General features: G+C 49.8%; 1 protein-coding gene across 1 annotated transcript in view; it reads right to left on the bottom strand.

Moving 5' to 3' along the window:
* Positions 1 to 23338, bottom strand: part of LOC123393914 — a gene marked incomplete at its 3' end in the record, with an annotated part of 112432 nt that overhangs the window by 12963 nt on the left and 76131 nt on the right. Inside the window, exons 10-13 of the mRNA XM_045087207.1 lie at positions 19465 to 19566; positions 19323 to 19364; positions 10794 to 10853; positions 9672 to 9812 (exon numbers count right to left, since the gene is read on the bottom strand). Coding sequence (XP_044943142.1) covers positions 9672 to 9812; positions 10794 to 10853; positions 19323 to 19364; positions 19465 to 19566 — 345 coding nt within the window. The remainder of the gene's footprint in view (positions 1 to 9671; positions 9813 to 10793; positions 10854 to 19322; positions 19365 to 19464; positions 19567 to 23338) is intronic.

Genomic DNA, 23338 nt, shown 5'->3' with positions numbered 1-23338 from the left:
AGGAGAGCAGGCCTGGTCTCTCGCTCCTGGTTGGTGTCTAGTGCCGAGTGATCCAGGAAAGAGTCTGTCTAGTATCCATCGTACACAGTCATTTCTTATCTCAGTGCAGTACACAGAAATCATCAAGGGAACGGAAACGTCCAGTTGCTCACTCCCACTAGCCACACGTCAAGAGTCCCATAACAACTGGCGTTTCCGATGGTTGCGCTGGGAGGGGACAGCGGTCATGGGCATGCAGAACTGACACTGAGGTGGCTGCTGCAGCGTCCTGGTCTCATTAGAAGGCATGAGACTCCAATCCCCGTCTCCTCCAAGGGCTCCGGCTCCGCCAGCCCCGTGAACCTCTGAAAGCACAGCAGAAGGGTCAGGCAGATGCTGCACGGCCCAGAGACATCTCAACGCACTTGGGATGAAGGGGTGAGGCGGTTTCTCCCCTAATGGCATTGCTCCTCTTTCAGTTCTTACAGATCTACTGGTAGAGAGCATCGAGGACTACTCCACCAGTGAGGACGAAGTCTCTTCAGGTAGGGAACGGCACCAAGGAGGGGAACACTGGGACATGGCTCCCGGGAACATGGGGTTGCCCCTGCCGCCGCTCCGGAGAATGAAGAAGGTGGGTCAAAAACCACCAAGGAAAGGGATGCTCTGGCACAGGCATGATTTGCTCATGTCACGGTTTCGGGATGAAAAGAACAGACGAGGTGTCCACGGGCCTTTAGGGTAGGCTGGGTTTGTCATCACCACTCGACTCCTTGCGCGGCTCCTTGAAGGATCTTTCCCATCAAAGCTGCTCGTGCCTCCCTTGGCCGCTGCCACATGTCAAAGCTTGGCCTCTTTGCTCATGGCCTTTCGGGAATGGTGCACAAGAGATTCTGCATCTTTCTTGGCACGGGCCCAGACCTGGTCATGCTCAGGACTTGGCGGCCCCAACCGCACTCTACTGGGCAAGAGAACCGCGACACTACGCTCTGGTCTGAGCCAGGAGGTAGAAGACAGGTCTAAATCCTCTCCCTCATAACCTCCACTACCAAACCGTCCCGGTTCTCTCCAAGCTGCTGTACCTTCAAGGGGATGCCCAGAGCTGCAGAAGGGAAAGCGTACTTCCCCTGGGTTCACTACACAGGTTCCTGTAAATCGTACCTTCTGCCAGCCTTCACACCCCAGCCCAGTCTGACCTGTGGACGTGTTCCCAAGGGCGGGACGCCCCCATGCAGCTCCCCTGGAGAACCCCTGTTCGCGGGCCACGGTCCCCTGGGCCTGTGTGAAGGGGCTGCTGGACCTGCTTCACACACTTGCTGCCACGGGTCCACTCTACCTCTCACCAGCTGGCATCGAGGCATAGCACAGAGCCTCTTGGGAGCAGGGTCAGGGAGTCACGGTTCCTCTCACAAACCCACCTCGCCGCTCACAGCCCTGGCCATGCTCCCCCACTCCCTAGGCACGCCCACACGGCAAACGTTCCTCAGGCCTGCCCAGGGCCCTACACACACCCCGACCCCGTCCATTCCTGGCAAGCCTCAGCAGGAGCACTGGCAAGGAATCCTGTGTTTCAGTCACCACACCGATGGATGCTTTCCAGGGCTGCCCTGAACAGCTGAGGGCGCCTGCACAATTTCCCATGCTCCCGTCTCCATTCAACCTCTCTAACACTTAGGGAAACAGAGGGCGTTGCGTTCCCTGAAACACGTCCCTGGGAAGGTCATCCCAGTCCCTGGGCAGACATGGGCTGTGGGGAGGAGGTGGGCCATCTCTCCCTGCATTTCCCCAGCAATCCCAGGCCCATGACAACTGCTCCCAGCACAGACAGATCGGGGGATTGATTCCGGGGGACCCAGGATATCTCCTCTCTTTCATGGTTGCCCCCTCCTGGACAACAATAGGACTGGTGGAGCTTGGCAGGGGGAAGGACATGGAGCATCTCTAGGGGAGGAGGTGGAAGAGGACGAGGAGGAAGACAGAGAGCAGGGAAGGACAAGTACAAGGACAGAGGAAGACAAAGTCCCGCAGAGGCAGTCTTAGGGACAGTGACAGCCTCCAGGGGGGAAAGGATCACACAGCCGGGCTTCCGGGTCTTGGAGAGAATCGGAGGTGGGAAGAGCAGGTGGGCAACCGGAGACCCCCCCTGTACCCTGCGGAAATCAAGCGACCAAGGCCAAGGAGGACTCGGAGCTAGGGACGCACCCCACTGAGGGCAGAGCCCAGCATCCCCAGAGCAGTGGGTCGCCAGCTGCACTAACTCCCCTTTGTCCTCTCTCATGGCCAACCCCAGCATCCTCGCTGATCTCTGACCCGGAGAAGGATTCCATGGACGACGATTCCGTCGGAAGGAGCCACCCTGCGCCTGTAATGCACTTCCACCTCCATCTCTTGGGCTTTCTCTCTCCTCTGTCCATAAGCGCCTCCTCCCAGCGCTTCCCCTTTCCCTGCTTTGACGATGCCCACCCTGGAGGCCCTCGTCTCCGGCAGGCACTCAGGCTTTGCATCGGAACTGCTGCATGAAATCCCCGGGCAGCCCTCCTCACCCCTTTCCTACCATCACCCTGACCCCTCACTGCTGACTCTGGGAAGCAGCCCCGGACAGCAGAGCAGAGAGGAGGGCTGGGAGTCGGCAGGGCACGGCTCACCCGGCTGGAGGGCCCTCGGGAAGGGAGGCTGGGTGTGAGTATCCCCACTTGGTTCTCTGATGCCAGGGAGTCTGTGCTCATACCCACTTCTGCTCTTGCTCTCAGCTCTCAAGAAGCTTCCCTTCTGTGGACATGGCGCAAATGACAAGGGACGCAGAAGAAGAGGAGGACTCGGGAACGGGGTGAGTCGGGCAGGAAAAGGGGCCGGTGAACATGGACACACGTTCTCCCTCGTTGCCCAGTCCCTGTTGTGGGCACCTCGGCAAACCGCACAAAACCCGGGGTGCTGCCCTAGCCTCTGACCACAAAGAGGAGAGGAGAGGAAGGTCCCAGTCCCTGCAGGCACTAGGAAGACCTGAGAACATCCCACGGGGAACCTCCACCTAATCCAGGCAACTCCCTGTGGTGGTTAGGCGCTGTCGTCCAGGAGCTGCTGATCTTGGAGGGAGGGCCCTGGCTACCTGGAGGGACTGGACCCCAGGCAGCCTAGGCACGGTGACCTCCTGGCAAAGGGCTCCACGCCCCCCATTGAGCCCCTCCCTCTGCACGACACAAGCCTTGCCCTCCCACCCTGCAAAAGTCAGCAGATGGCTTACTCCCAGGCGACACTACTCGCGAAGAGACAGTGGTGAGGTGGCCTCATCTCCCACTTCAGGCACGAGAGAAATGAGCAAACAAGACAGGCCCCCGGGCTCACAGGAGCAGGACAGCTCACCCCTCCCAGCGCTGCATCCCTGTGGGCACGTAGTCGGGCCCGGTCTCCAGCTGAGTCATGTCTGCCGGCCACTCCCATACGATCTGACCAACACCTCCAGTCCCCCGAGCCTCCAAGACGCCTCGTGGGAGGTAGTGGGTCCCCTCATGGCACCATTTTGCTTTGTGAGTTTCATGCTCTAGAGACTCTCCTCGATCCCTCAGTCAGCAGGGGAGATTCACCAGGGAAAGGCCACCCTGCTTGCTCCCACCTCACCCAACACCTGCCCACAGCCCGTGGACTGTGCGAACTCACTTCCCCTGGGAGTCGGGAGCACGTGGTCTCTGCCACGCCACCTGCCACACTCGTGTGGGCAAAGGCTCCCTCCACAGAGAAGGGCACGTCCAGGGCTCTCAGAGAGGCTGGGGAAGGGACAGCCCAGCAGGAGGAGGAGGACCCTGCCGTCATGGAGAAGGACGCTCAGGGAAGGGCCTGAGGGACCCTGGCTGTGAAGCTTTCATTCAGCCCCAGGGGGCCCACGGGAAATTCCCCTTTCTTCAGGTCATGCATGGGTCCTGCAGGGAAACCTCCACCTCAACACCTCAGAAGACATATTCCCCAAAACCCCACAGGCCTCTGGTAAGACATGGCCCAAACCACACGCCACTCACTATCTCACACCACTCCACCCGTTGTCTCCACAGCTGCGCCACAGGACAGTGTGCCCGCCACCCCGAGGCACCAAAGGCTCCTGGGGTGCTCCGACAAAGGGAGCCAGGAGGGCCCTGGGGCCCCACTTGCGGCTCCGATTTGGGCCCGGAGGAGGATTCGGCATGAACACACAGGGAAACACGCCTGCAGGAACGGCTCTCTTACGCCTGACCTCCGTAGGCCAAAGAGACGACTTCTGGGCAGCCCACCAGAGGACGGCACTGGAGCCCCGAGGACGAGACGAGAGGACCCTCTGAGTCGGCCGCCACACCCAGAGCTGGCTGCCCGGGACCTGCCGATGACGGACACTTGGGAGCACGAGGCAACCACCTGGGCCCACAACAATCCGTTGTGTGGGGAGACTGGGCCGACCTGGGGCTGGGCCCACCTGGGACTGGGATGGAGAGCAGCCTTCCCGTCGTCTCCCCTGTCTGCTGCAGGGGCTGCTCCTCCTCCCGCTGTCCCCTGCAGACCCCGGCAACCCTGCAGAGCATGACACATGCAGGACGAAGCGGCACTGCCAGGGTCCCTTGATCACCCTGGGATCGACTCGAGGGGCAGCGGCCCTACCCCTGCTGGATTCCCCAAGGGTGCCGCACCGGAACCGCCCCTGTCGCTTCGACGCACAGGACCGTGACCAATGCTGGGCTCAACACTGGCAGCGGCCCCACAAAAAGTGCCCCGCTCAGCCTGTGTGTTTGGCAGCAGCAAGAGGTTTAGGGAGGAGAGGCTCTCCCCTGCACTCAGCGGCCTCTTCCATTTACAACTCTGACAGCAGAGGCCTCCCCCAGCTGGGCCTACCCCACCTGACCAGGAACGACCCACGCGGAGGGACAGCTCTACGCCCCTATTCAGCAGGAAGAAGCTACAGAAGATGAGACCGTCCTCCTTCAACAACCTTAACCACGCAATGCTCCGCCCTGGTCAGGGGCACACGAGGAAGGAGGAGAAGGCTAGCTGAGCACCAAGCAGGAGCTGGCATGCCACACCGCGCCCCCCAACCTGGGATACGGGGGACATCCCTCAGGCGCTCTGACTGCCCTCAAGCTGAGGAAAGGAAAAAACAGATTCTCCCCGGAAGGCAAGACCGGAGTCTCCCTCGGTTTGTAAACGTCCTCGTGATTCTGCAGGAATCAAGAGGCCCGCTTAATGAGAGGCTAGCGACCTGCCAGAGGCCCGGATCTCCGTTTCCTGAAGCCCTGACATCTCTCTCCCCTCCACGACACTGAGGGAGGCTGAGGCCGAAGGAAATGTCCGTAGGACAGAGTTTCTTTTCAAACCTGCAGTCCCTTGAGAAGGACCTGTGAGAGGAGGAAGGTAACATTCCTCCAGGAAGCTCCCAACCATCTTTCAATTCATGCCTTCCTAGCAGGAAAAACCACCTTCCCTTCACAAGAGCAAAGTCAACTGTATCCTCGGTGTCCTCTGTCCACCTGCCACGTTCTTGCAAAACTTCCCTTTTGCCTGACCTCCCCCAATGCCATCCCAGAGAGTCAGCCTCCCGTCACGACCCCAGCAAGCAGCCCTTTCTACCCAAGGGTCGTATCCCTGTGCCTTAATAAAAATCACCTCCTGCCAGCAAAGCCGTCTCAAGACTTCTTTCTTGGCCATCGGCCTTGAATACTAACCTCCTTCCTACATCAGTCCTGTCTCCTGTAGGGCTCCTGTGGAAACAGCCCTGCAACACGGGCCCATTTCTGTCAACTCTTCCGACTCCATCCACCTCACCCGCTGCACATTCTGTGTCCTCCGAGGACTGGACCCTTCTGTGGTTCTTGCACTCAAACCCTCACATGGCCCCTCTCTCGGTCCTCGACGTGGTTGACGTTGCCCTTCTGAAACTCCCCAGCATCCCTCCCTCACTCTCTTTGTCTCGCAGGTTTATCTGGTCCAAAGGTTCTCATCACCAACACCCTACAACCGGTTTCTGCTCCTGAGTAAAGGACTCCATTCCTTTCCTTTGTCATCAAGCTCAAATCTTACTCTCAGATGTTTGTCTCACAACTTTCAAATTCTTCTTTCCCCTAATGCCTCTCTACCAGTTTCTCTTCTCCCTTTTGCAAGCCGCCGTCTCTCCCACCCTCGCTCCCTCCCTTCCTTCCTTCCTTCCTTCCCTACATGATCTTTTCGTTCTTTGTATTCCTTCCTCCCTCCCCCTCTTTCCTTTTCTCCTTCTGTTCTGTTAGTCCCCACACAGCACTTCGGTACTTTTTCACCTAGTGTTCCAGGACTCACTCACTGTGTACAAGACCCAGGAGCTCACGGCAATTCGTTCCCTATTATAAAGGATGAAGGGAGACCCACACGGGGGCATCTCAAAGGTCGGCTTCTCTGCAAGTCAACGGGAAGCTTCAGGGTCATGAACCCTGGCCTTCCACACTAGAGCTGGACACGGGCTACGCTAAGCATTCCCCACAATCTCCGGTCTTCCAAGACCCTGAGCATATGGGCTGTCCCACCAGAAACCTGAAGAGTTTCATTTCTCGGCTGAAATGGGTCTCGAGTCAAGCCGCCGCCCGAGTGTCTGGAAAAGTCACTGGCTTCAGCACGACTCACGGGCATATAGTCTTTGAAACAGAAACATCAAAAATTTAATCAGCAGTTGACGTGGGTTTGATGCTACCATGTAGAAAGATCTAAATGAATTCCGGAAAGGAACAAACAAGGCACGCGACTACAAGTGGCCTACAGGGGTAGACGCAGCGACCATTCCTGAAGGGAGGGGCTGGAACGCGTTCCTTGAGTCAAGAAGGGAGGAACGTGAGGGAGCGATCCTGCCACAGCCCCTCGTGTTCTGGCCACTAGCAGAGGGTTCACACTGCACAGGAACCCGGGCAATGCTGGAGCACAGCACGGGAGAGGTCTCACGTGCCTCACTCACTCCAGGTGTGCTGTGTCCTGGGAAGACAAGCCTTGTATTTGCTGACAATGTGGAAGAGCCTTCAGCCATGTGTCCCTGATGCCAGGGACATCAGAGCTCGTTCATCCTGGATCGCAGCACACCCATCTACCCAGTGTGGGAGAGCCTTTAGTCGGGGCTCTAACCTCGGGAGACACGAGAGAACTCACCCTTCCGAGGAACGGAGACATGATACACATGGGGGGAACAACTCCAGGGCAGTGCTCACCTCTGTACACAGTAAGACCACTGGAGACGCCCCTCGGGGATGGAAAGAAGGTGGGGGGGACCCTTGCTTCAGAGAGCTCTGCTCTTCTTCCTGCCCAGGAACTCACACGGGCTAGAAGCCATGTGCTGGGATTGCTGCACAAGAGCTCACAGCAACATACATCCCTTCGAGGCCATGGCCACGTTCCCACAGACAGAAACCGGTTGAATGTCATCTTCAGGGGAAAGCATTTAGGCCAGCCACACCCTTAGCAGCACCCGAGGATCCACACCGGCGGCCACCCCGACAAATGCGGTCAATGTGGAAGAGCCGTTGGATACAGCTCTCACATTTGGAGACACCAGACAATTCAGAGCGGAGAAACCTGTGTCTGTCACCACTGGGGCCCCCCGCCTGTACCCAGAGCGCCCACCTTGCTCACCGCCACAGAAATCACACAGTACAAACCCTTGTCTCCCGTCACTGAGGCAGAGCCTTCACCCAGAAGTGGGCCCTTTCCCAACACCAGAGAACTCACACGGGGAGAGCCACCAGCGCGGTATCCTGGTGGAAGAAGCTTCAGGTGGGGTTCAGGCCTGAGGCTCCCGCTACCATCTCAGAGTGTGCTTCATCCCTCACATGGGAGCGAAGGTGCAGGCACCCCTGGGACCCCCTGCATCATCGCTGTGGCTGAATGCGAGGACATCCCATATGGGAATCCCATTCCTCACGGAGCCAACCCAGGAAGGACCTGAGAGGATTCGCACACAGGAAAATCCTCCCGGTCTGATGAGCAAAGGAATGGGCTCAGCTATCCCTTCTTCCCTAGCCAGCAATGACACCCTCACACCGAGGAATCACTGATCCCAACACAACGAAGGGAAATTCTTCCCTGGACACTCCCATCAGCAACTACCTCCTAAGGAATTCCTCAGGGTGACTCTGAGATACAAACTCAGACACTGCAAACACATATAACAGGGCCCCGTTCTGAGGGATGCGGAATGCGCTATTCCAGTAACCAATAGCTAGAAATCAAGCACATCTGCTCTGATCCAGGAGTACTTCCATAAAGGCCAGTCTCACCAAACAGCGCGGGTCTCACAACCGTGCACAATATGCCAAGTAAGAACAGGGGACTTCTCCTTCAGGAGCTCTCACAACAGACCCAGGTACTGTCCCTTGGTAGGAAGTGGGATCACGGGAAGTAACACTGCCTGGGATCCATGAGAACATCAAGTCGAGGGTGAACTCAGAGTCTCAGAACACAAGGTGATAGAAGTATGTTCACAAAAACATGAACCTATCGATGTATATAGATCGCAAGGATGAATGGCCACAAGATTCAAAAATCACATGGTTTGTGATCTACCTCTCATGTGTCCTTAATTCTACTAATATTGTCCTCACAAAGCGCAATGGATTTAAAAAATAATTGCATGCTTAGAAATATATCCACTTCACTTATTGGAGATCGACAGAGCTAGCGAGGGAGCAAGAACAGCCGGGGTCCGGCAGCGGAGAAGAGAAAGAAAGGTGCCCAATCCAGGGCTTGATCCCCCAGGATCCAGGGATCCTGACCTCAGCCACGGGCAGATGCTTACCCAACTGCGCCACCCGGGGGCTGGCAAATTAATTTCATCTTTTACAAAGATGCTCTTCTGGAAGACAGGGCACCAGAACCTCCACAGTTCAGCATCAGGCAGTGAGGGCTTCCTCCCTGTCTATGAGAACATGGGAGCCAAAGGTTTTTCTCCACCACCAAGAAGAGCTACATATCTCTGGGCCTGACAGGGTGTACAACCACTGCAGATGTGGAAATACTCCCCGATTCGGTAGATTTTGAACAGGAAGGCGTTCTTACAGTCCCTTCCATAAAGACAAAGCCTGTCCAGGAATGCCTGCGAAGTTCTTTCAGTTAAGGGACCAGCTTTTGGCTTTGGGTCAGGTTATGATGTCAGGGTTATGGGACTGAGCCCCGTGTCAGGCTATGGAAGGCATGTGGAGCCTGCTGAAGGGTCGCTCTCATCCCCTGCAACACCCACTCCACTGCACTCCAAAAAAAAAAAAAAAAAAAAAAAAAAAAAAAAAAAAAAAAAAAAAAAAAAAAGGAGAGAGAGAGAGAAACATGTGTGCGGAAGTCCACTCAGACATCCATTTGTAAAGATGCCTGGGATTCTTTGCTCTAGAAGAATGGCCCAATAAAGCAAGTGTGGGCAGAAAGTCGATCATCAAGAGAATATCTATTTATAAGGACAGGCTGCAATAACTCCGGACTCTGCTGAAAGGGGCAACCTGGAGTTCAGAAGTCTTGTGTGGGGCAGGGACTTGCAGAACCTTCTCCACATGTGCCACTATGTCATCTTCCCCAAGCAGCCGACTCTAGACATTCTGGTTAACGGTACATCTCCATGTTAATCGACAAGAAGAGGCTCTCTTTGCCTCCGGAAGAAAGACAGAAGCCGGCACGAAAGACACCCAAGTCAAGGCCTGAACCTCAACCCAGGTGGGAGGTTCAGAACCAAGACAACTTACCACTGCGATGCACGTGCACCAGGGAGATGACAGCGGTCACACTCCTGGACGTGCTGCACTTCCACCTGCACTGAAGAGACAGAGGCCAGACGCTTTGGATGCTGCCCAGCAGGCCACGTCCCCTGAGCCTCGAAGCACCACCTGTAAAAACAAGGAGAGCATTCAGTCGAGGTCTCAGGACCCGCACGTGGGGAGACACAGAGTCACCCATGACGGAAGCAGGCCCCTCCGTCCCAGCAGGGAGTGCAGGTTCAAGGAGGCCAAAACCACAGGGCCCCGCCATCTGTCAAAGTCTTAGCATTGCTGCTGGAAGGCCTTCCCCTAAAGCATGCTTCGCGAATTGGCTGCCAGGAGTTCCATGAGGCTGATAAGGGCCTCTGGTCTTTCCTTGCTACAACATGTCTCATGGGCCCTGGTACTCAACAAAAAAAAAAAAAAAAAAAAAAAAAAGAAAGAAAGAAAAAAACACGACTGACTACCTTCCTCTTCCACAACAACCCTTCCACTTCAGGGTCGTGGCTATGGCAGAGTTCACACTGTGCGCATTTTGCCCTGATAAACGCCAACCCTCCAATAAAGCACAGAGCAGAGAGTCAGGCTTGAGCACCCTGGTGACCTGGCCGGCTGCCTCCCTCCCTCCCTCCCTCCCTGGCTCCAGTCCCTTCCTATAAGCATCTGCCTGGGCCCTGGGACTCTGGCTGTGCCCAGGTACCCCGGGCCCTGGGTACAGGCCATCAAAAGGCAGTTGAGGGGCTACAGACTCCAGCCAGCCAGCCCTGTGCTCCCCTCAACCCAACCACCGTTGTGACCAATGTGGGCCCAGATGCCAGATCCAACTGCAGACCCCGCCTTCCTGCTCAAACACAGGGTCGCCCCCGAAGCAAGGCACATCGGCCCCAAATAAGCTGCCCCCTTGCCCCCACCTCACCGGGCTGAATATCCCCTGGGGACAGAAGCCCCAGAAGACAACACAACCTCCATTCCAGGCAGCGCATTTCACTCGTCCTCAGGTCTTGCACAGGTTGTCTGATGGGTCCATTAAAACCCGCCTACGTTATGGCCCGCGTCCTGCTCTGATGTGAGGAACCCTTCACCACCCCAGAGTTTGAAAGGTCACCTGACCCATTTCGGAGGGCTGTCCCAGTGACCACGCCCACTTCTCCTGCCAGCCTGGGACTCTGCCTGCAGAAAAAGAACAAGAAAGAACAAGAGTTGGTGATAAAGGTCGTGAAGAAAAAGGAACCTTGTGTACTGATGCTGGGGATGAAAACTGGTGCAGCCATTATGGAAAACAATGTGGGGGTTCCTCAAAAATTTAAAAATGCAACTGTCATAAGTTCCAGTAATTCCATTACTGGGTATTTACTCAAACAAAATGAAAACATTTGAAAAGATACGTTTATATTGCAGCACTATTTACAGTAGGCAAGATATGGAAGAGCCCGTCAATAGATGACTGGATAAAATGACGTGGTGTATATATAGATATATATAGAGAGAGAGAGATAGAGATTATATAGATATCTAATAGACTAGTACTTGGCCAGAGAAAAGAATGGAATCTTAACATTTGCAACAACATGGATAAATCTAGAGGGTATAATACTAAATGAAATAGGTCAAAGAAAGACAAATATCCTATGATTTCAATTACATGTGAAAGTTAAGAAACAAAACAAAGCATAAAAGAGACCCAAAAAAAGAGACTCACAAATATAGAGAACAAACTGGTAGATTACTAGAGGGAAGGTGGGTCGAAAGAGGGCATGAGACAATGAGGGTGTGTCATTTAAAAGGAAAAACAAAACTCTATCTGAAGTCAATATTATTGTCTATGTAGAAAATCTCAAATATCTTATAAAAAGTAAAAAAAAAACTATTGGAAGTAATGAGGAAATTACCAAAACATCATAGGATACAAGGTCAATATAAAAAAGTCAACTATTTTCCTATATCTGAATAAAGAACTGAATTCCAATTTTTCAAATGAAAAAAATACTATTTACAATACACCCCTAAAAAGGGTACTCAAGTATAAAACCTAACACAATACATATATACAGGAAGACAAAACTGATGGAAGAAATCAAAGATCTAAATAAATGGAGATAGAGCTCGTATTCATCGGTAGCAAGACTCAATATGGCTAAGACGTCAATTCTTTCCAACTTAATCGATAAATTCAATGAAATCCAAATAAAACCTCACAGTTATTTTGCAGATAATGACAAGAAGATTCTGAAGTGTACACAGAAAGGCAAAAGATCTAGAAGAGCCAACACACTGGACACCTGGGTGGCTCAGGTGGTTGAGCATTTGCCTTCAGCTCAGGTCATGATCCCACAGTCCTGGGATGAAGTCCCGAGTCAGGCTCCTTGCTCAGAGGGGAGCCTGCTTCTCCCTCTGCCCTCTGCCCTCTCTGCCTGTGACATCCCCTCTTTGTGCTCTCTCTGCCAAATAAATAACATCTTTTTAAAAAGTTTTTAAAAAATAGAATAGCCAACACAACGTGGAAGAAAAATGAGAATTCACATCACCTGGTCTTGAGACTAACTATAAAGCTACTAGCCACCAAGACAGTGTGTTAGTGCTGAGACAGACACACAGATCAACAGAACAGATTACAAGGACCAGGAATAGAGCTACCAAAATAAAGTCAAACATTTTTTGGACAAAGGCACAAAGGGAATAAAAGGAGAAAAAATAGTCTTTCAACAAATGGTGCTCGAACAACTGAACACTCATGCAAAAGAAATGAAACTAGACACAGACCTTACACAAGTATTAACTAAAAATGAATCAGAGGGCGCCTGGGTGGCTCAGTGGGTTAAGCCGCTGCCTTCGGCTCAGGTCATGATCTCAGGGTCCTGGGATCGAGTCCCGCATCGGGCTCTCTGCTCAGCAGGGAGCCTGCTTCCCTTCCTCTCTCTCTGCCTGCCTCTCCGTCTACTTGTGATTTCTCTCTGTCAAATAAATAAATAAAATCTTTAAAAAAATAAAAATAAAAATAAATAAAAAATAAAAATGAATCAGAGTTCTAAATGTAAAAATACAAGAATAAAGAATCCAGGAGAAAAATCTCTAGGACACTGGTTTGGGGGATGGGTTTTTAGATTCAACAGCAAAAGCATATTCCACGGGGAAAAGCATGCGTTGGGTATTATTAAAAATAAAGTCTTCTGCTCTGTGAAAGACATTTTTAAGAAAATGAAAGGATAAGGCACAGACAGGGAGAAAATATTTGGAACACAGATATCTAATCAAGGCTTTGTGTCCAACATCACAAAAGAGCTCTTAATGATTCATAATAAGAAAAGAAATGACCAAATGAAAAATGTGCAAAAGATTTGAACAAACTCTTCACCAAAGATATAAGGATAGCAAATAAATACACAAACAGATAGATGCTCCACATCACCTCAGTGGGAATATGCAGACACCATGACACAGGTACTGGAATGGTTACATCAAAAATAATGACAGTGCCAATTTCAGGTCCAGAATCAGAACAAGATTCTGATTCATAGTTGGTAGGAACAAAAACTGATACAGCAACTTTGTAGAAATAGTTTGGCAATTTCTTGCGAAGCTAAACATACATACATACATAACCAACACAGCAATTTCACATCCTATGTTTTTGAAAACTTATGTTTTAAAACCTACATGTGATTATTTCTAGCACCTTAATTCAAATGGTCCCAAACTGGGAGAATCAAGCATCCATGGGTTAACCACTCTGAAACCATGTATGCAACTCTGAAATCATGTATGTGTATTCTGGAATTGAACTATCCAATAGATGAAATTCTGATGTCAGCTGGATTCTCACTGTTAGTGCAGGAGATTACAGACAAGCAAGGAGAGAAGGTTAGAAGGTTAGAATGCTCCATCTGATAATGCTTACAACAGTGTGAATACTTAGCTTACTATACATACAGATGGTTACATATTAAAATATTTATAGACACGTGTATATACATGAGTGAGTATACACATATTCCCTGTTCAGTTAGCTGAAGAGGGTCTTTGAGCAATGACTTAACAGTCACAACAGACACACCTAGTCCCCCAATCCTGGTTTCTCATACTATGCTCCAATGAAAAGAACCAGAACTACTTAGGGGGAAAAAATGGCTAATTCTAGGGAAAGAAAGACATAAGATGCACCTGGAAAATCTACTGCCACAGAGTAAGGTAGAAATATTCAAACAATAACCGGGTATGTCAATAGCTACAGGAAGCGACAGAAGGTGCTTTTAAAAAAATTTATTTACTTGTTTTTGAGAAGGAAAAGGAGAGAAAGCATAAGCAGCAGGGAGGAGCACAGGGAGAGAGAGAGAATTTCTATTTATTTATTTATTTATTTATTTATTTATTTATTTGACAGACAGAGATCACAAGTAGGCAGAGAGGCAGGCAGAGAGAGAGGGTGAAGCAGGCTCCCTGCTGAGCAGAGAGGCCAAAGTGGGGCTCGATCCCACGACCCCGGGACCACGACCTGAGCCGAAGGCCGAGGTTTTCACCCACTGAGCAACCCAGGCACCCCGAGAGAGAGAATTTCAAGCAGGCCCCACACTCAGCAAAGAGCCCAACCTGGGGATGGATTGCAGGACCCTGAGATCATGACCTGAGCCGAAATCAAGAGTCAGACACACTCAACCAACTCAGCCACCCGGGTGCCACTAGAAGATGCTTTTACTAACCAACCTGGAACAACTTGAGCAACTAAAGGAACAAGGTGTCATTGTACTAGAACCAAAATATAAAATAACTAGCCATGAATTCGTGCTGATATAAATGGATTAGTAAATAGGAGAGAACAGAAAAATCTCCTATGCAGAATTCCTGATAATTTATGTACATAATTGTGTAGCTACTCCAACAGGAAGGAGGTATAGTGTAAGTGGTATAGTGTAATAGCCCACTTCCTTCCAAGGAGTACAGTATGAGGACAGAGAAAACAAAGTAGTAAGTCATGTCCAGAGCCCTAACCCTTGATATGATAAGACCAAAGGACATTTTATCTCTGTGGTCTTCCTCCAAGAAACCCATAACCTCAGTCTAATCATGAAAACAACAGCAGAGAATTCCCAATTGAGGGACATTCTACAAAAAAACACCTAACTGTACTCCTCAAAACTGCCCTGGTTATCAAAAACAAGGGAAGTCTGAGAAATTGTCACAGCCAAGGGGAGCCTAAAGAAATGACTAAGTGAAAGGTCGCATTCTGAAACAAAATACCTGCATGGGGGAGAAAACACCAGCGTCAACTATCAAAAGACAAATCACATCCCATAAAATAAGAGTTTGCAACCCATAAAATGGACAAGCACTAGTATCCCTAATCTATAAAGAGCTAGACACTGAAGAAGAAGAAAAGCAAAAAAAAAAAGCACAAACCTAAGAGCAAAATGGGCAAAAGATATGAAGAGGGTTCACAGAAACGTAAATACACCTTTCAGATACATGAAAAAATACTTAACCTCACTCATAGTTAAGAAGCTTGCAGAGATAAACTTCATAAAATACCATGTTTCTCTTTCCACGGCCCAAATTCCAGAAGTTGAACCACATGTTCTACGGGTGAAGCTGTGGACAAACAAGCACGGATGCGGTGTCGATGGGAGTGACACAAAATGGTACCACAATCCTGAATGATCGAGTTATCAGTTCTATGCACCCGTTGACCTGGCAGCGCACTTCTAGGAATTTATCAGATAGAAAAAACCTATACGTACAAGGTCATTCACTAGAACATGGTTTGTAATAGCAAAAGGTTTGAAATAGTGCATAACTAATAATAACCAGTTAACTAACTATGGAACGTCCATGCTTGAATTACTGTCAGCTATAACAAAGAAACAATACATGTTCTGTTTAGATACAGATGTCTGGGACAGGCTTTTAAGAAGTGACAAAAAAGCAAAGAAGGAACAGAAAATCATGTATAAACTCCTTACTCAAAGTGTGGCTCCCTGAGCAGCAGAGTCTGCTTCACCTGGGGGCGTTTTAGAAATGCAAAACCCAGGGCCCGCACCAGATCCACTAAATCAATATCTGCATTTTAACAGGATGCCAGCGGTGTACAGCTGCATCTAAGTTCGGAAAGCCCTAAAGATGATGGATTCCCTTCTAAATAACAGTAGGGGGCATACAAGAGTATCTTTTACCTGAAAAAAGCAGCACTGGTAGGACAAACAAAACAGACAGATATCTACAGCAGGAGGACCATAACTCCAGTTTGTCTGGGACTGTCCCGATATAGCCAGTTGTCCCATTATAACTTTATGGAACCACTTTCATTCTCAGTGGAAGTGTCTCAGTTGAGATGAAAAATGTCACCCTTCCTAGAGGGAACATCACTTAACCTTTAACCATGTTATTACTAATTCAGAAGTATTTTATTAAAAAGAGAGAGAGAGAGAGAGTGAAGACCAGTCAGGAAAAAACACAGACTGAAGAAAAGCAGTGAGCCAGGATGGTTGGGCAACAAACCCAAGGAGAGGCAACGTCTGGGGCAAAAGGGAAAGACAACTTTGTGAGGAACAGTAAGGGGATGTATCAGAGTTAAGAAAGGAAAGCTAGCAGGCAGGTTTCAGAAACAACAGAGACTGAGGGTTATGCTGCAGGATGGTCAAGTAAGACTAAAGCCAAAAACTGGATTTGACTACAATTTGGTAGCTTTTTCCAGAGCTGACTCAGCTGAATGTCGAAGAAGCAAAAATGCATTCATGAAGTTGAAATATGAATGAGAAATGCAGAAACCAAAGCCGGAAGAGGCGGCTATTCAAGCTAGAGATGTGAACAAGCGGACACAAACACTTAGGGAGAGTCATCTGGAGGACACGTGGTCCCTCCATTCCACCAGATCTTCAAAGTCCTATTCCTGGATCAAGCAGGACCATGAGAGAGCTGTCCACTCAGGCCTCATTGTTCGGTCCCCTGAAAAGCATCCATACACTTCTAGTACAATGCTGTGTCTACCAGATATGATTATAGGCTATTTTAGTGTTGTTATTAGGAAAATCAAAGGAAGTTTTACAACTTGCACAACTCTGTGAAATTAAGAGTCCTGCTTCTCATTCTACCAACTGTTCTTTGAATTTGCTTGATATACTTGATACACCTCCCTTCAAGTAATTCTTGCCTATTTCTATCTTTTCGGTTTTATTTTTAAGATTTTATTTATTCATTTGACAGACAGAGATCACAAGTAGGCAGAGAGGCAGGCACAGAGAGAGAGGGAAGCAGGCTCCCTGCTGAGCAGAGAGCTCGATGTGGAGCTCTATCCCAGGACCCTGGGATCATGACCTGAGCCAAAGGCAGGGGCTTTAACCCACTGAGCCACCCAGGAGCCCCTCTATTTTTTTGTTTTAAAAATATGAATCCTTTCAAATTTTAGAAAACTCATTTTAAAACAAAGTGGAATCAGGTAACGTGATGCCCCCAGCTTTATTTTTGTTTTTCAACATTTCCTTAGCGATTCGGGGTCTCTTCTGATTCCATACAAATTTTAGGATTCGTTGCTCCAGCTCTTTGAAGAATACCAGTGGAATTTTGATCGGAATGGCATTAAAAGTATATATTGCTCTAGGCAGTATAGACATTTTAACAATGTTTATTCTTCCGATCCAAGAGCATGGAATGGTCTTCCATCATTGTGTGTCTTCTTCAATTTCTTTCATGAGTGTTCTGTAGTTCCTCGAGTACAGATCCTTTACCTCTTTGGTTAGGTTTATTCCCAGCTATCTTATGGTTCTTGGGGCTATCGTAAATGGAATCGATTCTCTAATTTCCCTTTCTGTATTTTCATTGTTAGTGTATAAGAAAGCCACTGATTTCTGCACATTGACTTTGTATCCTGACACATTGCTGAATGGCTCTATGAGTTCTAGTAGTTTGGGGGTGGAGTCTTTTGGGTTTTCCATATAAAGAATCATGTCATCTGCGAAGAGAGAGAGTTTGACTTCTTCATGACCAATTTGGATACCTTTTATTTCTCTTTGTTGTCTGACTGCTGTTGCTAGGACTTCTAATACTATGTTGAACAGGAGTGGTGAAAGTGGGCATCCTTGTCTTGTTCCTGATCTCAACGGGAAGGCTGCATGGTACTGGCATAAAAACAGACACACAGACTGTGGAACAGAGTAGAGAGCCCAGCTATGGACCCTCAATTCTATGGTCAATTAATCTTCGACAAAACAGGAAAAAATATACAGTGGGAAAAAGACAGTCTCTTCAATAAATGGTGCTGGGAAAACTGGACAGCTATATGTAGAAGAATAAAATGCGACCATTCTCTTACACCGTACACAAAGATAAACTCAAAATGGATAAAAGACCTCAACGTGAAACAGGAATCCATCAGAATCCTAGAGGAGAACATAGGCAGTAATCTCTTCGGTATCAGCCACAGCAACTTCTTTCAAGATATGTCTCCAAAGGCAAAGGAAACTAAAGCGAAAATAAACTTTTGGGACTTCATCAAAATCAAAAGCTTCTGCACAGCAAAGGAAACAGTCAAAAAAACAAAGAGGCAACCCACGGAATGGGAGAAGATATTTGCAAATGACAGTACAGACAAAAGGTTGATATCCAGGATCTATAATGAACTCCTCAAACTCAACACACGCGAAACAGGCAAACATATCAAAAAATGGGAAGAAGATATGAACAGACACTTCTCCAATCAAGACATACAAATGGCTATCAGACACATGAAAAAATGTTCATCATCATTAGCCCTCAGGGAGATCCAAATTAAAACCCCCCCCTTGAGATATCACCTTACACCAGTTAGAATAGCCAAAATTAACAAAACAGGAAACAACATGTGTTGGAGAGGATGTGGAGAAAGGGGAACGAACCCTCTTCCACTGTTGGTGGGAATGCAAGTTGGTGCAGCCTCTTTGGAGAACAGTGTGGAGATTCCTCGTGAAATTAAAAATAGAACTTCCCTATGACCCTGCAATTGCACTCCTGGGTATTTACTCCAAGGATACAGATGTCGTGAAAAGAAGGGCCATCTGTACCCCAATGTTTATAGCAGCAAGGGCCACGGTCGCCAAGCTGTGGAAAGAACCAAGATGCCCCTCAACGGATGAATGGATAAAAAAAGATGTGGTCCATATACACTATGGAGTATTATGCCTCCATCAGAAAGGATGAATACCCAACTTTTGTAGCAGCATGGACGGGACTGGAAGAGATTATGCTGAGTGAAAGAAGTCAAGCAGAGAGAGTCAACTATCATATGGTTTCACTTATTTGTGGAGCATAACAAATATCATGGAGGAAAAGGGGTGTTAGAGAGGAGAAGGGAGTTGGGGTAAATTGGAAGAGGAGATGGATCATGAGAGACTATGGACTCTGAAAAACAATCTGAGGGGTTTGAAGTCGCGGGGGTGGTGGGAGGTTGGGGTACCAGGTGGTGGGTATTATAGAGGGCACGGATTGCATGGAGCACTGGGTGTGGTGAAAAAATAATGAATACTGTTTTGCTGAACATAAATAAATTGAAAAAAATTTTTTAAAAGTAAATAAAAAAATAAAACCCTGTCACAGACCCCCCCCCAAATAAATGAATAAATAAATAATGAATACATAAATAAATAAAACAAAGTGGAAATAAACAAACAAAAAGCTCACCTGGGATGTGTTCCTTTTCTGCTCTGAGTCGAGGAGGGAGAGCTGAGGAAGAAGGAAGGAAGAAGGAAGTTAGAAGAGACTTGGCCTGCCTTGCAGTTCCTGGATTTACCTGCCTACACAGCGCCACATACAAGATACTTACATGTCCATGTGTGGCTCCGATAGATGTTGAGCTTAGACATGATACTCTTCACTGAGTGAATGTAAACAATTGTTCCTTCTGGATTTATCATCAATTTAGGTTCTGTGACACAGAAAAATTAAAAACATGAGAAGATGAGTTGAACATTTACCAGTAACCTAAAGGAGGAAACACTATGGCCTTTTCAGAACTGATGTGGGAAAAACTAAAAATTAAAAATCTCAAGCCACATTGTTATTCTGTTTTCCTGTGAACACTATTAATCCCCTGAGGTCAGAAAATCCAAGAAACTCTGGAAAAAAGAGATGGGGGTGTCGAAGCCAAGATAAAAACATAAATGTTTAATGTTGGTTTCTTACAACTTTCAAAAGGTCATTAAATAAGAAACTATCTTTGACCTAATTAAACTATCTATGACTTAACCCACTGAGCCACCCAAGAACTCCTGGAGAGACTTTGTGAAACAATCTCGTATAAACAGAGGAGTTTTCCAGAGTAGCAGATAGTGAAATGAACATTTCAGTCTCCTAGGTGCCCTCAGGAGTCTCCTTTTCTGAATGTCCAAAAATGCAGGTAGTTAACATACAGCGCAGTATTGCGTTCTGCAGTACAACTCGGGGACTCATCACTTCTCTCCACCACTCAGTGCTGACCACAACAAGTGCCTTTCTCAATGCCTATCATCTAACGACTCCTCTCCAACCCACTTCCCTCCATGACCCCACAGTGTGCAGGGATGCCTTCACCCTCAGAGTTCTGTCATGAGCCATCGCCACGGTGACCTGATGACACGCATCCATCCTTCCGTTTCAACTGTCACTCTGTGAGCCGAGGCCGTGGCGGTTTGGTGAGCGGCTGTAGAGGTCCCCACGATGGGCAATCTTAACTGCTGTTGTACGGGTATGTGCCTATCGATTTTCTCAATTCTCTTCTCTCGAGCTGGTTGCCTCCCTTTCACAGGGACAGGCTTCTTCCCTTTGGCTTTTCCGCTCCACCCTCTGATTCCTCCACCCGGTTCGATGCCTGTGCTTGTTCGTTTGTCTGGTGATTTCGTTAGGATTTCGTGGGGAAGCTGCCATCCTTAAAGTACTTCTACGTTCAGAAAACCGTACTCTTTCTGAATACCCATTTCGGACACAGTCCTAAAGGGACAACACACAGGTCACACGCCACACTGCTGTCCCCGGATCAGGAGAACCTTGGTGCGACCCAGGCACCACATTTGAGGGGGAGGAATTGCCGGTCACCTCTTCCCGATCGGCACGACAAAATCGGAGAGGAAGGGTCAGCGGTCGAAATGCAGCTGTTTTTAGAAGGAGAGACCCTGGAAGATAGCGGGGTGGTCTCATGGGTTGATGTGCAGGGTTTCACGGGCCGTCTGCTTGATGCCGGGGAGTGCACGGGAACGGGCTGTGCCACCGGGTGGGTGGACAGAACACACGGCAGTTGCACAGTGGACTGTCTGCTGGTCTCAAAGGTACTGCTGGGGCTGGGTTCTCCAGGCCCGGCCTAGGGAGGGAGACAGGAGACTGTCCGCTTAACCTACAGTCTCCAGAGGGGATCAAGAGACCTGAGAGTAGACAGGGGATGCTGGCAAAAATGAGAGAGTAGGGAGGGACTCACGCCAGCCAGGGTAGCCTCACTTCCATCCAGGCTCCTCAGAGCAGTCCGCATGGCAAGAGCGGGCCCCTCAGCATCATCCGTCTCCTTCCTGAAACCAACCACCCCACATGGCCAGCCCACATGGCCACCTCCATGTTCGTTCGTACCATCGACTGCTCCTCGGGACTGGCGAGCTCAAGGCAAGCGTGTTCTTGGTGGGGTCAAAGTGTAACCTTTGGGAGCGGAAGGCAAGCGAGTTCTCGACGGGGTCCTATGTGACCGTTGGGAGTCTGAATCACCTTGGGAGCCAAGCAGAACCCCAGGAGCCGTGGGCTGCAACTGGCCTTCAGGACAGCCTTGGCGACTGGGCTGACCTTGCAGAGAGGTGAGGGAACGTGGCCCATGCTACCCGTTCCTGGTCCTTCACTAGGGCCCCACTGGGCAGAAACCGCCACATAGTTGATGTCAGGGCCCCAAACACAGATGTGAGTGAGGACTGAGGCTGGTCTCGTGGCCCTCGCTCTCCCCCCTACAGAAACACTGGCACAGAGGAATTTCAGATTGTGAGGGCAGCTCTTGGTTCAGGGCTTCAGGACCTTTCCTCAGGGGCCGTGGGTTGGTGTCAGGGGCTGGGGGATCTCCGGCCACAGGGAAACGACAACATTCCTGTCCCAGATCAATCCTTCATCAGGGCCCTCCACTGTCCTCCACTGTGGCTTCAACCACAGCCAGCCATCTAGCTGAGTCCCTAGGCGGTCCCTTCCTCAACACCTGCCGAGCGGCTGGGCAGCATCCCATACTCCCCTAGGTCCCAGGTGCTCCTTGGACTCAATCACTAGGGACACCGTGGCGGCACACTAACGTCTAGGCCGGAGGGCAAGGAAGCGGGCACAGAGGGTTCTGGGGAACACTCTCGGGTAGGTGTGGCTGCTGCTCAATGCTGTGACTGAGGCCGTCACGCGTGCTCACGGCACTCTGTTGCGTTTCTGTCCTGTCTCTGCTCCATACAAGCCGTTGCCCACAGAACCTGTGGGTGTGGGAGGGGGCTGAATTCAGAGCACAGCACATGGTGACCCCTTCCTAAGTCCCACCTGGAGGGAGGAATGCCTGCTGGGCACCTGGCGAGTAGGGGCAGGAGACGGATGGACCAGAAGGAAAGGATGTCCAATCCCCCTATGGGCTCCTGACGACAAGGTGCCGACACTGTTCTCTATTTCTGTGCGTCTCCCAGAGATCTGTGGGGAGTGTCTCCTCGAGGATGTGGAGACGCCCCCACCCACGCCCCTCCCTCCACGAGGACCCAAGAAGAGAGTCCGGTTCTCCTTCCATGATGAGGTGTACATCATCAAGGACACCAAGGAAGGTACCTTGGGGATTGACTCATTACGTAGATTGGAGACGCATTCTGTCGTTCACTAGCACATACATAACCCAAGCCTTTAAAACTGCTGAGACACATTGTCCTCCGATTTCACTGGTAGCCATTGTCCTCTATGCCGTCCGTCCGTCCCCTTTTAAGTCCACAAGTCACGATGAGATCCTCATTCAAACTGGACCCAAGGGGCACAGGAAAAAAAAGTCTACTAGCTGAAGGGATAGATCTTAGGTCGTTCTGGAACACACAGGTCCCTACAGGTCTCCCCAGGAAACATGGTTCTTAGATGTGTAGGAAGGAAGAGACTATGCTTTCCGCTGAACAGAAAAATGGGCCAGAATACGACAGGAGGTTTCACGATGTCCCCCCTTCACTTCCGCCCATTAGTCACATCTTACATGGGTGTGCTACGTATCTTCAATGGAACAAAACGACCTAGCCACATTTGGGGAACTCAAGTACCCAGTACATTCCACGTGGTTACCGTTCTACAAATGGGGCCAATGCATTCGGTGACGTCTTCTCATTCTGGAAACACAGAAATCTGCGCACTAATGTCTCACACAGCTGGGTTCCCAATAGCCCCAGACAGGCCCTGCCCCCAAATCCATCACAGGAGGAAAGAACACATTCCATGGCATCCATACACATCATGGAGTGCAATTCAGGCGCAAGAAGAAACAAAGGTTTCCGATATTTTACGAAACAGATGGGCCCTGGAAACCTAACACGCATTTTGAAAGCAAGCACACAAGGAAAGAGGTACATTACACGATCCCAGGCTTTGAGGACACTCCAGTAGGGACATTCGGAGACCCAGAAAGTGGAAGGGATGGTGCAGGGAGGAAACGGGGAGGGCCGGTCATGTCGTCACGGGTACAGAGGTGCCATGAGATA

The sequence above is a fragment of the Mustela putorius genome, unplaced genomic scaffold, assembly GCF_011764305.1.
Source record: "Mustela putorius furo isolate JIRA1106 unplaced genomic scaffold, ASM1176430v1.1 tig00001075_pilon_pilon_pilon, whole genome shotgun sequence".
NCBI classification, from domain to species: Eukaryota; Metazoa; Chordata; class Mammalia; order Carnivora; family Mustelidae; genus Mustela; species Mustela putorius.
Note: the sequence above shows the minus strand (reverse complement) of the source record. Positions and strands in the feature narration are given on the sequence as shown.